At 40.0% G+C, this 16,598-nt stretch overlaps 2 protein-coding genes across 7 annotated transcripts in view; one reads left to right on the forward strand and one right to left on the reverse strand.

Moving 5' to 3' along the window:
- Positions 1 to 14,259, reverse strand: part of SLAIN2 (SLAIN motif family member 2) — an 82,996-nt gene extending 68,737 nt beyond the window's left edge. The window contains exon 1 of one of the 2 annotated variants that reach the window (XM_034671843.1): positions 13,530 to 14,259. In XM_034671843.1, coding sequence (XP_034527734.1) covers positions 13,530 to 13,918 — 389 coding nt within the window. In that variant the 5' untranslated portion in view covers positions 13,919 to 14,259. The remainder of the gene's footprint in view (positions 1 to 13,529) is intronic. The other variant, XM_002917005.4, reaches the window with a different exon arrangement.
- Positions 13,937 to 15,711, forward strand: LOC117804439 (transcription initiation factor TFIID subunit 4-like). 5 transcript variants are annotated; one of them, XM_034671844.1, is made up of 2 exons: positions 13,937 to 14,458; positions 14,862 to 15,711. In XM_034671844.1, exons 1-2 carry the CDS (start codon positions 13,975 to 13,977, stop codon positions 14,921 to 14,923), a joined length of 546 nt encoding a protein of 181 aa, XP_034527735.1. In that variant the 5' UTR covers positions 13,937 to 13,974; the 3' UTR covers positions 14,924 to 15,711. The 5 variants fall into 5 exon arrangements, with proteins under 5 accessions (XP_034527735.1, XP_034527736.1, XP_034527737.1 ...); XM_034671845.1 differs by having other exon boundaries at positions 14,865 to 15,711; XM_034671846.1 differs by having other exon boundaries at positions 13,937 to 14,440; positions 14,862 to 15,710.
- Positions 15,712 to 16,598: the final 887 nt, after the last annotated feature.

Genomic DNA, 16,598 nt, shown 5'->3' on the forward strand with positions numbered 1-16,598 from the left:
AAAGGATACCTAAAACAAAGAGGCCATGTAATAGGTTCATTCTTAGATATGAAGGACCATGAATGAAAAAACACAGCAAGTAAAAACCACATACTATCTAAGTTAGGGAAGTTTATCAATAAAATTTATTGCTAAGAAGTCAGTCTGAGTTTAATATGTCTTCATAAACTTAAGAGAGTACTGATTTAAAGTAAAATAGATTTAACAGGATATGAAGGCTTGGGGCGCCTGGGTGGCACAGCAGTTAAGCGTCTGCCTTCGGCTCAGGGCGTGATCCGGCTCAGGGCGTGATCCCGGCGTTATGGGATCGAGCCCCACATCAGGCTCCTCCCGCTATGAGCCTGCTTCTTCCTTCTCCCACTCCCTGCTTGTGTTCCCTCTCTCGCTGGCTGTCTCTATCTCTGTCAAATAAATAAATAAAATCTTCTAAAAAAAAAAAAAAACAGGATATGAAGGACTTACTCGACTTCTAATTTCAAATTTGGGGGGGGAGGGACAGAGGGAGAGAAAGAATCTTAAGCAGACTCCCCACTCGGCGCGGAGCCCCATATGAGGCTTGATCTCACAACCCTGAGAACATGACCTGAGCTGAAATCAAGAGTTGGATACTTAACTGACTGAGCCATACAGAGGCCCCTCAAATATTTTTAAGAAGATATTATTTGTCCTCACCCGTATGAATGTTAAACAGCTTAAAAATAAAAGGTATGACCATCTGGGGTGCCTGGGCGGCTCAGCCATTAAGCATCTGCCTTCGGCTCAGGTCATGACCTGGGATCGAGCCCTACATCGGGCTCCCTGCTCCGCAGGAAGCCTGCTTCTCCCTCTCACACTCCCCTTGCCTGTGTTCCCTCTCTTGCTGTCTCTGTCAAATAAATACATAAAAATGTAAAAAAAAACAAAACAAAACAAAAAAAACATGACCACCTGATCTAGAAATTAGTCCATTTTTTTTTAAAGATTTTATTTATTTATTCGACAGAGATAGAGACAGCCAGCGAGAGAGGGAACACAAGCAGGGGGAGTGGGAGAGGAAGAAGCAGGCTCATAGCGGGAGGAGCCTGATGTGGGGCTCGATCCCATAACGCCGGGATCACGCCCTGAGCCGAAGGCAGATGCTTACCCGCTGTGCCACCCAGGCGCCCCAAGAAATTAGTCCATTTCTAATTTGATTTTCTATGATTTTATGTTCTGCAAAAGTTCCTGGGGCCCTGCAAAGAGCCTGACAACTCATTACCAATTTTTCCTAACATCTGTATTTTCAATCTGTTGTCTCCACTAAAGATACAGGGATTTACGTCGACAATAATGGATCTCTCAAAGAAAAAAGGGAAAAAATAAAATGACAAACTTCTAGATATTAACAACTAATGTTAACTAACAAATACTGATTAGGTAATGCAGTCACTATGAATATATATACAATATTAAACTCTCATCTACAAAAGTGCAGCAGAGTAGATGAATAAACAATCTAAAACTCATTTAGGAAGTATTTCACATATACACTCCCCTTTTACCCACATGTAAATTCCTTTTCAATTAACACAATTCACAGTAAGGATGGAGAAAACAATCTTAATAAGAGACTTGAAGAGATGGACAAGTCAGTTCCTAACTCTCATCTTCAACAATAACTATTTTAAATAGTAAAGATTTTTATGTATTATATGTACTTGTTCATTCTTTTATATGAGGCCCTTAAAAAATTCTAATAAAAACCATTAGTAAAAGCTCCTTTCTTTGAAACCCATGACTGTTTCTTTCCTCAATAAGGTACAATGTTCTAGGTAAATTTAGTGAAGAAAATGTGGATTTATGGAAAATTAGACTGAAATTATTTTGTTTTACAAAAATGTGGGAGCGTAAGAGTACAAGTACATGGAATCAAAGCACAGAAACACTAAAACCAAAATTAACTAAAAATGTTAAATATCTGTACATGCAAAAATGGGGATGATATTATGGGAGTTGATTATAGGCCAACAGGTCAAGGGAAGATAAGAAATAATATTACTTAACACAAATTTCAATTCTAGTACAAAGAAAAGATGCAATCGTGATATGGAACCACTTCAGGTATTTACACATCTGCTGCAAACTTCACACTGCACAAAGCAGAAAACCTAAGAAATTTGTGATTCACCTCAACAATTTCCCAAAAGGCTGGGAAAGAAATGAGAACAGGATCTGTTCTGACCATTACCAACAAATTAACTGGGGATATGAAAATGACCAAAATGCTTGAAGAAAGAAAACATTTCATTTTAGAGTTTATCACAGAATTAAAAAAAAATTCTAAACATAGATAAAGCAAACCAATTTTTAGAAAATTTGATCTAAAAACACTTATAGCACATTTGATAATGTTAAAGAATTATTTTTAATGGGAGGGAGTGAAACTGGAATTGTGCTTACGTTAAAAAAAAAAGTCCTTATCTTCTATTGTAATATTTAGTAAGTAAATGATACTTGTTTGGAATTTGGTTCAATATATTGCAGGATGTTGAGGTTTGAGAGGTATAGTTAAAAAAAAGAATGGCATGAGCTGGTAAGTGTTAAAGATGAGTAATAAGTTGGGTTTCATTCTACCTTTCTGTATGTTTGAAATTTTCCAAAATAAAAACTTTTTAAAGTTCAATGCAAAGATAAGCAAATCTGAAACTAAAATAATACAACAGTGACGATGATGACGATGAAAGCGAACACATTTCTTTAACTTGTGCCAAGAACTGTTAACATTTTACATATATTACTTTAAATTCTATATTACAGTAATTGTCTCTATTTTGGAGATACTGAAGAGGTTCAAGCAGAGAGTAAGTGGTATCCCCAGGGTCCCACAGGTAAGAAGGCTGGGAGCAGCGACTTCAACTCATGCTATCTAGTTGAGTCATAGCTCTCAGCTACTACATTATCAGGCTCCCAAGGGCTCCAAAGGCCAGTTTAGCACAAGAATAATGAGTACAAAGAGAGGTCCTCGTATTAAGAAATAAAAATGTAGGGGCGCCTGGGTGGCACAGCGGTTAAGCGTCTGCCTTCGGCTCAGGGCGTGATCCCGGCGTTATGGGATCGAGCCCCACATCAGGCTCCTCTGCTATGAGCCTGCTTCTTCCTCTCCCACTCCCCCTGCTTGTGTTCCCTCTCTCGCTGGCTGTCTCTATCTCTGTCGAATAAATAAATAAAATCTTTAAAAAAAAAAAAAGAAATAAAAATGTACACAGAGGTCAAACTACTAAAGACAAATGATCAAAAGACAGAATTGGGGGGACATATAATACCTGAAAGTAAATAATAGTATAAATCTTTAAAATAACATAAAAAACGTAGATAATTAGAATTAGGTAAAGATTGAAAATTTTTAAAATATAGAGTAAAACCGGGTTCCAATCCAATCTCGGCCATATACTTGAGCGACTATAAGTAAATTATTTAATCTAAGCTTTAATTCCCCCATCTTTAGAATGAAGGTTAATAATAGTCTGATCATATTCGATTATCAGGAAGAGAAAATATGAGGTGGTTAGCATAGTATCTGTCACATGTTAATGCAATAAATGTTATAATTAAAAATAAAAGAGCAATAAAAATCACATTGAAGGATGTCCACTTTTACCGCTTGTACCCAACATTATACTATATGTTCTAGCCAGGGCAATTAAGCAAGAAAATCATAAAATAGGCACCCAGATTAGAAAAGAGGTAGTAAAATTATCTTTATTAGCAGATGCCATGATCTTCTATATAAAAAAATCCTAAGAAATACAAACACACACACAACTATGACAGCTAATAAGTGACTTCAGCAAGGCTGCAGAATATTAACGACATGAACAAAAATCAACTATATTTCTATATGGTAGCAATGAATAATCAAAAGTGAAATTAAGAAAAAAACAATTCCGGGGCGCCTGGGTGGCACAGCGGTTAAGCGCCTGCCTTCGGCTCAGGGCGTGATCCCGGCGTTATGGGATCGAGCCCCACGTCAGGCTCCTCCACTATGAGCCTGCTTCTTCCTCTCCCACTCCCCCTGCTTGTGTTCCCTCTCTCGCTGGCTGTCTCTATCTCTGCTGAATGAATAAATAAAATCTTTAAAAAAAAAAAAAAAAAACAATTCCATTTACAATGACATTAAAAAGAATAAAATAACTAGGAATAAAATTAATAAGATAAATGCAAAACTTATAACCTAAAAATTACAAAACATAGTTGAAAGAAATTAAAGCCCTAAGTGAATGGAAAGGCATCCAATGTCCACAGAGTCAAAGAACAAATACTGTTAAGCTCTCAGACTGATCTACAAATTTATCTATAGACTCAATACAATCCCTGTCAAAATTCCGGCTGATCCTTAAGTTCATATAGAAAGACAAGAAACCCTGAATACCCAAAACAACCTTCAACAAAACTGGAGGACTCACACTTTCCAACTTCAAAACTTAGTAAAAACCTATAGTTATCATGACTGTTTACTACTGGCATAAGGAGAGTCAAAGATTAATAAAACAGAATTGAGAGTTCAGAAATAAATCCATACATTTATGGACAACAGATTTCAACAAGAGTACTAAGACAATTTAATGGGGACAGGAAAGTCTTTAAAAGGTACAGTGACAGGATATATACATGCAAAAAGAATGATGCTGGACCCCTACCTCACACTATACAAAAACTCAAAAGGGATCAAAGCAAATGTTGGCAAGGACATGGAAAAACTGGAATCCTTTTGTAATGCTTGTCGGAATGTAAAATGGTGCAGCTGCTATGGAAAACAGTATGGTGGCTCCTCAAAAAATTAAACACAGAATTACCATTTGATCCAGCAATTCCACTTCCGGGTATATAACCAAAAGCAGCGAAAGCAAGGACTTGAGGAGATATTGGTACACTCATGTTCACAGCAGCATTACTCACAATAGCCAAGAGGTAGAGACAACCCATATGTCCACTGACAGATAAATGGATAAAGAAAATGTGGTATATACATAGAATATCATGCTACAACCTGAATGAACCTTGAGGAAATTATGCTAAGTGAAATAAATTAGTAACAGAAAGACAAATACTACATGATTCCACTTATGAGGCATCTAATCTCATAGAAACAAAGTAAAATGGTGGTTGCCAGGAGCTGGGTTTGAAAAGGGAGGCAAGGAGTTGCTGTTCTGTGGGTGTAGAGTTTCAGTCATGCAGGATGGAAGGATTCTGAGGATCTGCTGTACAACAATGTAAATGTGGTTGACAATAATGAACTACAGGACTGGAAATTGTTTGAAGGCTGACTTTTATGTTTTTTTTTTGTTTTTGCCATGAAAAACAGCATATACATATAAATCCCATATTTAAATATGAAAATCATATGCATCACACAGCTCACGTTTGGGATAGAAAGATCTAAGTGTTGCTTTCTCTTGCCCATTGAGGATTATAAGATTAAATCAAGCTCCAGAGATAATCCCCCCCCAAAAAGGAAGGAAATTCTGAGACATTCTACAACATGAAACTTGAAGACATAGGGCTAAGTGAATTGAAACAGTCACAAAAGCACAAATATTGTATGATTCCACATATATCAGTTATTTAGAGTAGTCAAATTCATTGAGATAGAAAGAATGGCTGTCAGGGGCTAGGGAGGAAAGAGGAGTTATTGTTTTATAGGTATGGAACTCCAGTTTGGGAAAATGAAAAAGTTCTGAAGATGGATGGTGGTCATGGTTGCACAACAATATAAAATGTACTTTAATGCCATTGAACTATACATTTAAAAATGGCTTAATGTGGCAAATTTGACATTATGTATATTTCACCACAATTAAAAAATGGATCAAAGGGGCACATGGGTGGCTCAGTTGGTTAAGCCTCTGCCTTTGGCTCAGGTCATGATCCCAGGGTCCTGGGATTGAGCCCTCCGCAGAAAGCCTGCTTCTCCATCTCCCTCTGCCTGTCATTCCCTCTGCTTGTGCATGCTCTCTCTCTCCCTGTCAAATAAATAAAATAAAAATGGATCAAAGACCTAAATGTAAGAGCTAAAATTATAAACCTTTTAGAAGATAGGAACAAATCTTGTGTTCTTGGATTAGGCATAGGTTTCTTAGACATGACATCAAAAGCACAAGCAACAAGAATAAATAAGACTTCATAATATTAAAAACTTTGTGCTTCAAAGGACTCCATCAAGAAAGTGAAAAAACAGGAGCACTTGGGTGGCTCAGGTCATGATCCCAGGGGCCTGGGATCAAGTTCTGCATCAGGCTCCTTGCTCAGCAGGGAGCCTGCTTCTCCCTCTGCCTACTGCTCCCCCTGCTTGTGCTCTCTCTCTCCGACAAATAAATAAGATCTTTAAAAAAAAAAAAAACATGAAAAAAAAACAGAATGAGAGAAAATATTCACAAATCATGTATTTCATAAGGGATTAGTATCCAGCATATATAAAGAACTTACAACTTTTTATAAAGACAAATAACATGATTAGAAAATGGGTAAATGGTTTGAATAAAAATTTCTCCAAAGATAGACAAATGGCCAATAAATAGCTGAAAAGATGCTCAACACCATTAGTCATTAGGGAAATGCAAATCAGAACCACAATGAGATACAAATAGAATGGCTGTATAACAAAAAAGACAATAAGAAGTGTTGGAGAGAATGTGGCAAAATTGGAACCCTTGTATATTGCTGATGGGAATGGAAAACAGTCTGGCAGTTTCTCAAAAAGTTAAACATAGAGTTACCATTTGACCTAATAATTCCACTCCTAGGTCTATACTCAAAAAATGTCCATATAAAAACTTGTAAATAAATGGTCAGAGCAGTATTTTTCATAAAAACCAAAAGGTGGAAAGAATCCAAATTCTCATCAACTGATGAATGGATAAATAAAATGTTGTAAAATATTATTCAGACATAAAAAGGAATGAAAAGGGGCACCTGGTGGCTCGGTCAGTTAAGCGTCTGCCTTTGGCTCAGGTCATGATCTTTGGGTCCTGGGACTGAGTCCTGCATTGGGCTCCCTGCTCAGCGGGAGTCTGCTTCTCCCTCTCCCTCTGCCCCTCCCACACCTCATGTGCTCTCTTTTTCAAATAATCTTTAAAAAACAAAAAAAGTAAATGTTCTGAAACATGCTACAACATGAACCCTGAAAATATTATGCTAAATGAAAGAAGCCAGACACAAAATGTCACATATTACATAATTTCATTTATATGAAATGACCAGAATAGGCAGTTCCATATACACAGAAAGTATATAAGTAGAGCTGGGGTGAGGGGGAAATGGGAAGTGACTGACAATGGGTTTGGTGGGTTTTTTCTTTTCTTTTCTTTCTTTCTTTCTTTTTTTTTTTTTTAAAGCAGTGGGGCAAGGAGGGTACTAATGAAAATGTTCTGGAATCAGATAGTCGTGACAGCTGTACAAGTTTGTGAATATACTAAAAAAGCCACTAAATTACACACTTCTTAAGGGCAAGTTTTATTGCATGTGAATTACAATCAACAAATATTTATGGATAAAAAAAGTATACTGAGAACATCAGTATCAAAAGAGGAATAGCCCATAACATGGGAGCAAAATATGCAATAATACTAAATGACAAAAAGTGGGCAGAAACATTCTTTAGCTTCTGTATTTCTGTCAATGCTTTGTTCAAATGGACAGCCCGAATAAACATTCTTCAAAGGAAACTGAATTTCAAATAAGGCAAGGTGACAGACAATAAGAATGTAAGCCAGAATACAGCTTGAAACAGATTTAGGCCTACCCCTCCAAATAATGTAAAATAATTGAAATTTTGTCACTGAATTATTATTGATTCAAAATATGTCAATCTAAAATACCATGTCAGGTTGAATACAAACTTTTCCAAAGACATCCAGAAGGCTAACAGATACGTGAAAAAAAAAGCTCAACATCACTCACCATCAAGGAAATACAAATCAAAACTACAATGAGATACCACCTCATACCTGTCAGAATGGCTAAAATTAACAACACAGGAAACAAAAGATGTTGGTGAGGATGTGGAGAAAGGGGAACCCTCTTAAACTGTTGGTAGGAATGCAAACTGGTGCAGCCACTCCGGAGAACAGTATGGAGGTTCCTCAAAAAGTTAAAAATAGAACTACCTATGACAGCAACTGCATTACTAGGTATTTACCCAAAGGATACAAAAATACAGATCTGAGGTAAATGCAGGGGTAAATGCACCCTGATGTTTATAGCAGCAACGTCCACAATAGCCAATATTGTATATGTATATATACACATACACATATACACACAATGAAATATTACTCAGCCATCAAAAAGAATGAAATCTTGCCATTTGCAATGATGTGGCTGGAGCCAGAGTGTATTATGCTAAGTGAAATAAGTCAGAGAAAGACAAATACCATATGATTTCACTCATGTGGAATTTAAGAAACAAGATAGATGGACATATGGGAGGGGGGAAAAAGGGAAACAAACCATAGGAGACTCTTAACAATAGAAAACAAACAGAGTTGATGGAGGGAGGAAGGTGGGGGATGGACTATATAGGTGATGGGATATTAAGGAGGCCACTTGTTATGATAAGCAGTGGGTGTGTTTTATGTAAGTGATGAATCACTGAACTCTACTGAAACCAGTATTGCACTGTATATTAACTAGGATTTATATAAAAATTTAAAAAATATTAATAAAGTAACACGTGAGGGTCAAAAGTGTAGGTAAGAGGAAATATGATAATTTCTAAAGAGAAAAATAAGTAGGTCTAGAATTTCCAGACCAAAACTTATCCTTGCAAAATTCAAAATTAAATTAAACAAAATGTCTATTAAGTTAAAAAAAGGAAAAAGCCAGAGGATTCACCATGAACAAGTCAAACCAAATAAAATGCAATTTCTATTTTGATAGGTTTACTTCACTGCAGGTAAGACACTGTAGGCACAGTATAACTTAAATACAGCAAGTAGTTTGGCAAAATCTTTCATAATACCCATATAAAATGGCATATGGGGACACCTGGGTGGCTCAGTCGGTTAAGTGCCTGCCTTTGGCTCAGGTCATGATCCCAGCATTCTGGGATGGAGTCCCGCTTCAGGTGCCTTGCTCAGTGGGGAGCCTGTTCTCCTTCTGCCTGTCCCTTCCCCTGCTTGTGTGCACTCACACTCTCTGACAAATAAATAAATCTTTTAAAATATGGCATATGGGCTTGATAACAAGTGGAAGTTACTAACAATCACAATGTGTGTTAATAGACTGATGTTAAACTGGAGGGATTCTAGTTGAGCTGCACACTTCAGAGCCCTTTACTCTGTCATTTTAACATTTTTATCGACAACTTAAATGAAGACCCAGTAGGTATGCCTACCAAATATGAAAATGGCAAAAAATAATATTAAATACCTAAATCAACACGAAGAAATGAAATATAAAAACCTAATTTAAATGTAAGCCTAATATATAAATATAAATACAAAAGCCTAAAGAATTACTATCTTTCTAATAAATAACTAAAATCTTTAAAAAAGGGGGGGGTACCTGGGTGGCTCAGTCAGTTAAGCATTTGCCTTTTGCTCAGGTCATGATCCCAGGGTCCTGAAATAGAGCCCCCATCGGGCTCCCTGCTCAGCAGGGAGCCTGCTTCTCCCTCTCCTCCCTGCTTGTGCTCTCTGTTGCTCTCTCTCTAATAAATAAATAAAATCTTTAAAAAAAAAAAAAAGCCTAAAGAATTCATTACACAAAAACAGGGTTAGGGAGACTTAGCTTAACAATTTATGTATAAAAGATACTAAGTGTAATTGACACTACTGGATCATATTAAACATAAGCAACAAAAACCAAAACTGTTAATGAAATATTTGGTTTCAAAATAACAGCATTTAGCTCAAGCAAGGTGTATCCACCATACACTATCTGGTCAAGTATCATCTAAAATGCTAAGTACAGGGGCGCCTGGGTGGCTCAGTCAATTAAGCGTCTGTCTTCAGCTCAGGTCATGATCCCAGAGTCCTGGGATCGAGCCCCACATTGGGGATCGAGGCCCCTTGGGGGGGGGGGGTCCCTGCTCAGCGGGGAGTCTGCTTCTCCCTCTGTCTCTGTGCACGCTCTCTCTCTCTCAAACAAACAAACAAACAAATAAATAAAATCTTTAAAAATAAAATGCTAAGTACAGAGGCATCTGGCTGGCTCAGTCTGTACAGCCTATAACTCTTGATCTGGGGGTTGTGAGTTCAAGCCCCATGACAGGCGTAGAGATTTAAAAAAATAAAATCTTTAAAAATAGTAAAATGCTGAGTACAGTTCTGAGTACCATGTTTAATGACAATGAGCAACTAGAATTCACTGAGAAAAGTGATCGTGGTTGAAGGATCAGAAAATTATATTACCTAGAAATGATGAAATAAACTGAGACTGTTTTACTCTGCAGAAGAGATGAGAATGCTTGGTGTGTGTGGTGGGTAGAAGAGGTCAAGAGGACCATGACAGTAGTCTTCAAATATTTTAAGGGGCCATTCACATGGAAAAGGGATTATACCTGGAAAAAGCAAAATAGTGGGTGAACAGCATAGGCTTTCATGTCATGAAGTCCTGGATTCAAATCCTGACTCCATCATTTACTGTGTGTTATTTGCTGCTTAGAAAGATTACATTTCTCTACCTAGAAAATAATACTTAATTCACAAGTGGATGAAAATTAAATGCAAAAATGTTTATAAGCTACCCGGCATAGCCTAATACACTGTGATGTACAGTGATGTCAACTGCTTTCTCTGACTCTTACAAGTTGTTCTAGAACAGTGCTTTCCACACTGAGATACAACCCATTAATGGGTCACAAAATCAGCTTAATGGGTTAACTAGCACTTCTTTCCTAAAGAAACATAAAATATTAGAGCTTACCACATATACTAAAAGTAACTATAGTCTTGTGATACATTTGTTTCAATTATTCATATACATGTGTAATAGACTATGATGTAAAATATATTTATCATGAAGGTGGGTCCAAAAAAAAGGTATAAAAAGGCTGTGAAAGCCACTGCTCTGAGGCACTGTTTTCTAAATGTGTTCTATAGGTACTAGTTCCTTGGGAGTTCAAAAATAGTTTACCACTTAGAAATTTACTATATTCAATATAAAATTAGCATATCAACCAAGTCCAAGATTAAGGAAATCTGTTTATTTTTGTTAAACTTTGTTTTTCCCACATATATTTAACCTCAGACCCACCATTATTTTTTCACACAGTATCTATTTACATCTTCAGAACTCGTATTTTGTAGTATACCCTTGGGGGAAAACATTACTCTAGGTGAAAAAGAAGGTGCAATGGGTGTAAGTTACAGAAAGTAGATTTTTAGTGTGTTAAGAAAAATTCTTGATTCTTTGAAATCTGCCCTTGCCACTGACACCCACCCCTTCCCACTTGTACTCCAGAAACATACTCTAAATGACTTTAAATGATTTATAAAACTTTCAATTCACACAAATCTTTTCAGAAAAAGGATAGGATCAAGATCAAAGCAATAAGCAGGAGCCACCTGGTCAAAAGAAAACTCCGGCATAGTATTTAAGACTTGCTTTACCTGAACAAACTCTGCTTGGAAACTGAAGCAACAAAATACGTATTCAGCTTCCCCAAGTGGAGTCAATGTGTTCTAATAATACATAATCTAAAATGGGCTCATGAGTGCAGCTAATCCTCATTATTAAGAGCATCATTATCATCATCACTTGGAAGAGGCATGTGATGATATTTAAATAATTCTGGATTCTTTTAAAGTGTACACACCCAGGATTCCTTTGGGAAGACGTGATCTCACACTAATATGAAAAACTGTCACTACCAAGACAGTTCTAATAATATTTCGTATAACTTGGGAAAAAAATAACAGCTTGATATGATATATTCGAGTATCTCTGTAATTCAAACCTTCCTAATTGGGAGTACAAATATCTGACTCTGCTCTAGCAGTTGTCAAAGCATAAAAGGCCCTTCCTACTCTTTTCCCACCTCCAGGCTCCAAACCCACCTCTCCCCAAACTTTGCCTCAGCTACTTTGAACCATTATTTTCTTCCCAATTTCTGAGCATTCTCAGTACTTTTGCTCCTCTCACTTTTTTTTTTTTTTTTTGCAATTCATTGTGTATCTCCTAGCTTATTTAATTGCATAAAACTTGGCTCCCAAGACTGTAACTGCCATAATGAGCAGGGATCAACATGTTATGAATCTTTAGACTTCCCTCAAGATCCTATAAGAGCTTACTGAATATTTCATGATTAGGCTTAAGAGTAATCACAGTTAGTTTTGAAGAGTTTACTATGTGCCAGACCCAGTGCCAAAAGCATATGTGGATTATCTCATGTAATCTTCATAACTCCATAGAGATAAGAACTATTATTTTCTCCATCAAATACAGGAAGAAAGTGAAGTGCAGAGTAACTTGTCCAAGGTCATACAGCTACTGTGGCAGAGCCAGGGCCTGAATCCAGGCAAAGCTCATAACTACCCCAGTAACTGTAAAGTTGCACCTCTGCAATATTAGAGTCCAGGAAGAATTTCCACTTTACTGGCTTAAAAGTTTCAATTTCAACAAAGAGCTGACACATTTTAACTACAAATCAAAACCCAAAAAAGGGATAAATTAAGTTTCTCACAGACATCTTTATGGGGTTGCAATAAAATGAGGGAGAATGCCTCTCATGACCTTCCTATTTATGTAAGTGATATTATGGTATAGGTCACAATTCTATCATGAAGTAGCTTATGACAATACAGCTTTAGTTTATATTTTTTAAATAGGGCTCCTTTTCTCTTCCCCTAGGATGACACAGAAATTAAGGATGGATGTGCTGTCACTTCACAGCTCCGAAAAATGACAGACCCAATTCTTGTTTTAAAAAAGAGCCAGGTTCTTCTTCCACCCTTGACTTTTCACACAAAGCAGTACCGTCCTCTGTCCTCTTCACACAAAGCCAGCTTTACCCCACTACCCAAAGGGGAGTGCTGATTCACACGGTGTCCCCATCGCAGCCAGAAATGTACCCATCTCCCACCAGTCCAAGCCACTGACCACTGCACTAGACCACTGTGGTCTGCTCCCCGGATCCGGTGATACTTCATCATGCAGACCCCTCCCCGACATCCAAAATGCTCAGGCCACCCTCCGAAAGCCAGTATTTCACACAAAGCAAGATCCTTTCCTTACAAAGCAGTTTCCCACTGCCGACTCCTCCCCCGGCGAGCAGCCCTTCCTTCCCAGGCTGGGCCAAACCACAAACCCCAACGGGGTCTAAAACCCAGAGGGTCCACAACAACCCAGGGGAAAATAAAACTAGCTACAAACCCCGTTCGTTCCTCTAGCACGCCTCGAATCCCCAACTCCAATTGACCTTTCTGCAGCCAAAGGAAAAAACCCACCAGTCCCTGTCAGGAGAGCGGATCTGGCTACACAAAGCGAGGTGTCTTACCAGGGGTACCCTCGGAAGACCCTCTCTGCCCCCGGGCCCGTCCCCGCCCAGCCCCGGCCCGGCGGCCCGCGCTCACCAGCTCTCCTCCTCCTCCTCCCAGCCTGACAGGCGCTCCAGCTCCTCCGGCCGCAGCGGCTCCACCTCGTCCAGCAAGCCGCCCTCGCCCGCTGCCAGCAAGGAGGTGGCGTCCCTCAGCTCCTCGCTACTCGTCCGCCTCGGGCCCGACCCGATCCCGCTGACGGACTTGGCGTTGAGGCCCAGGGGGAAGCCCCGAGGGGACGCCGCGCCGGAGGAGGGAGTGGACGAGCCAGCCCGAACCGGACTGCCGGGCCCGAGGGAGCCGACGCCCTGCACGGCCCCCGAGCGGCTCCTCAGCTGTTCGTTCTGCTTCTCCAGCTTCTTCACCAGCTCCTGCAGCTTTCGCACCTCCTGGTCCGCGTTCACGTTGGAGTTAACGTCCTCCATCCCGGCCCCGCCGCCTGTGCCGCCTGCCACTCGCTCGGACTCACAGCGACAGGGAGATGGCCAGGAGAAAGAGGCGTCGCCGCAGCCGCTCACTCTACCCGAAGCGCCGGCATACAGCAGGGCCAGGCCCCACCGCCAAAGTCCCCCCAGCTCCGGTTCCGAAGCGCCGCTGGCCCCAGCCGAGCCGCCTCATCTGCGCCGGCTCCAGGATTGGGGGAGGCGGCGCCAATATCCGGCCTCGGCCGCCATCTTCCCTCCGTCCCTCCGCCCCCCGCAGGCCGGCCCCGTCGATGACCTCAGAGCGTCGGGGGTGGACGCGGACGGCGGCAGGTGCTGAGAGGACCAAGCGCCGAGCTCGCGGAGGGGCGGGGCCGTGGGCGAAGCCGGTGGGTGGGGCCTCGGCCGGAAGGGGCGTGCCCGGAGCGCCGTGGAGGTGGGAAGCTGCGCCGCTGGCTGGGAAGAGCCATTCCGGCCGCAGGCGGGGCGTCTGCGGGGAGATAGGCTCGCTAAGGCCGGAAAGGAGTAAGGACTTGGCTGCGGGTAGGGCTAAGATCGCAAATCCAAAACTCTCACTCAGCTCCGCCTATTGGTCTTGGATAGGGGGGAGTGTGATGTGTTCTCCGCCCCCAAACACTGGCGTGTGGGACCAAGCGCCTGATCCTGTCCTCTCGGCTGGTTCTCTGGTGGGCGCTTAGCCGGCCCTCTTGGACAGTTTATTTTGTCTGTTTGTTCAGCAAATATTCATTCGATGCCTACTTGAAATAGGAGATTGTCAGGGCTGGCAAGAGCTTCAGGGACTATCGGTGACCTCTTTCTTCCTCGAAAAATGAGAAAACAGAATTCCAAGTGCTTGAGAGGTCTAAGGTCAAAATAATAACCAGAAGTTGCTGAGTGCTTACTATGGGCCAGACACTATGCTAAACTTTTTTTTTTTTTTTTTAAGTAGGCTCCACACCCGGCGTGGAGCCCAAAGCCCGCTGGAACTCACCGGCGATCAAGACCTGATCCCAGTTGAAGAGTTGGCCGGTCAACCCACTAAGCCACGCAGGCACCCTTGTGCTAAACATTTTAAAGGCATCTCATGGATTAAAGTAGTTTTTCCGACTTAAAGTTTACTGCACGCTGGCTTGGAAGCAGGGGATAGAAAATCGCTCCTCTTACCTTTGTTAATTGATTCGTAATCTGCTCTTTGCATCGTTTTCATGGGAAAAACTTTTTCATGGTGTGTCTTGACTTTAAAAACCGTATTTTAAGAGAACTTAATAAACTTAATAAGTAAACATTAAAAGAACTAAAATTTAATAAACAAAAATAGACATACTGATATGAATGCTGAGCGTTGTATGAATGTAAAAAATCTGCCTTCAGTGGCACCTGTTTATAATGTGTACTGCTAACAGCAAAACAAACCAAAAACCACTTAAATGTTTATCACATTCATTATTTTTCAGATGTCAGCTGTGAATGATTTGGCTTATGTTTGCAGCTTTCCTCTAATTGCCTCCTCCACCTTTAGCTAATAATGATCCAGTCCTATTACACCTGGGTGTGGACTAAAATGCCATGGGTTACTTCTACCATTTAGCCTCTCTGTGCTGTATCTTCCTTGCCTAGAATATTCTACCTGCCAAATCTGATTCCTTTTCTTAAAACCGATGCTTGCATATCTAGGAAAACTTTTCCTGACAATTGCGCAGGATTTAGCTGTTCTGTATACTCTAGCATTACTTGATCAATAGTTTTCAACAGGTGTTTGTATTTTTAAATTTTTTTGCTTTTTTATTTTTGTTTACTTGATGAAAAGGGACTTTTTTTTCACGTCTAGTGTCTGACACAGAGGACATTCAACATCTGGTTTGTTGAAAGTTGAGAAGAATGTAAATTCTGACAGGTGAAGGTCTAGATGTTTATTCATAGCAAAAAAAGCACGCTGACTACTTATAAATAAGTATTTTCTTAGATATGTATACCTAATCAAAAGATGTCTTTGGTAACACAATAATTGTGAAATAATATGTATTATCTATATAATGCAAGTCTGAATATCATTGCTGTCTCTGACACATCTGAACTAGTTGCCAGAAGGTTCAATATCATGACTGCTGCACATATAGCACTTTTCACTTGCGTTCAACAGTTTGTGAAATAGATTCCAACTAGCTAGGTTCTGTAATGAGAACATTTCAAATATATTCCTTGATTAAGAATAGTTCATATGACATTGTGAAGTTAAACGCTAGTATTTCATAGTAGCAAGAAGAGGTTGGTGTGACAAGGAGCAATGAATGGAGAATCAGAAGGCCCAGTGGCAGATTCTAGCTATACCACAAATGTGGTGTTTGACCTTAATCTCTGATCCTTAGGCAAGCCATACTGGCTGTATATTCAAAATACATCTGCATACTTCCTGGTACCTCCACTGGTACAGCTGTCATTCCTACTCGCATCTTTTCTTGTCTAGCTTACTGTGGTCCTCTCTTACTGGGCTGTTCCACTTTGCTGCTTCCAATCTGTGATGCACACAGCAACCAGACGATCCTTTGCTTAGTCTTATCAGGTCACTCCCCTGCTAGGAACCTCGACTTGCTTCTCAACATACTGAAACTACCAAGTCCTTTTCTTAGCTCTAAGACTGGATATTTGGCAGCTTGTGCAAGTACTTCATTGACTACCAATCACT

This window comes from Ailuropoda melanoleuca, chromosome 11 (assembly GCF_002007445.2).
Source record: "Ailuropoda melanoleuca isolate Jingjing chromosome 11, ASM200744v2, whole genome shotgun sequence".
NCBI classification, from domain to species: domain Eukaryota; kingdom Metazoa; phylum Chordata; class Mammalia; order Carnivora; family Ursidae; genus Ailuropoda; species Ailuropoda melanoleuca.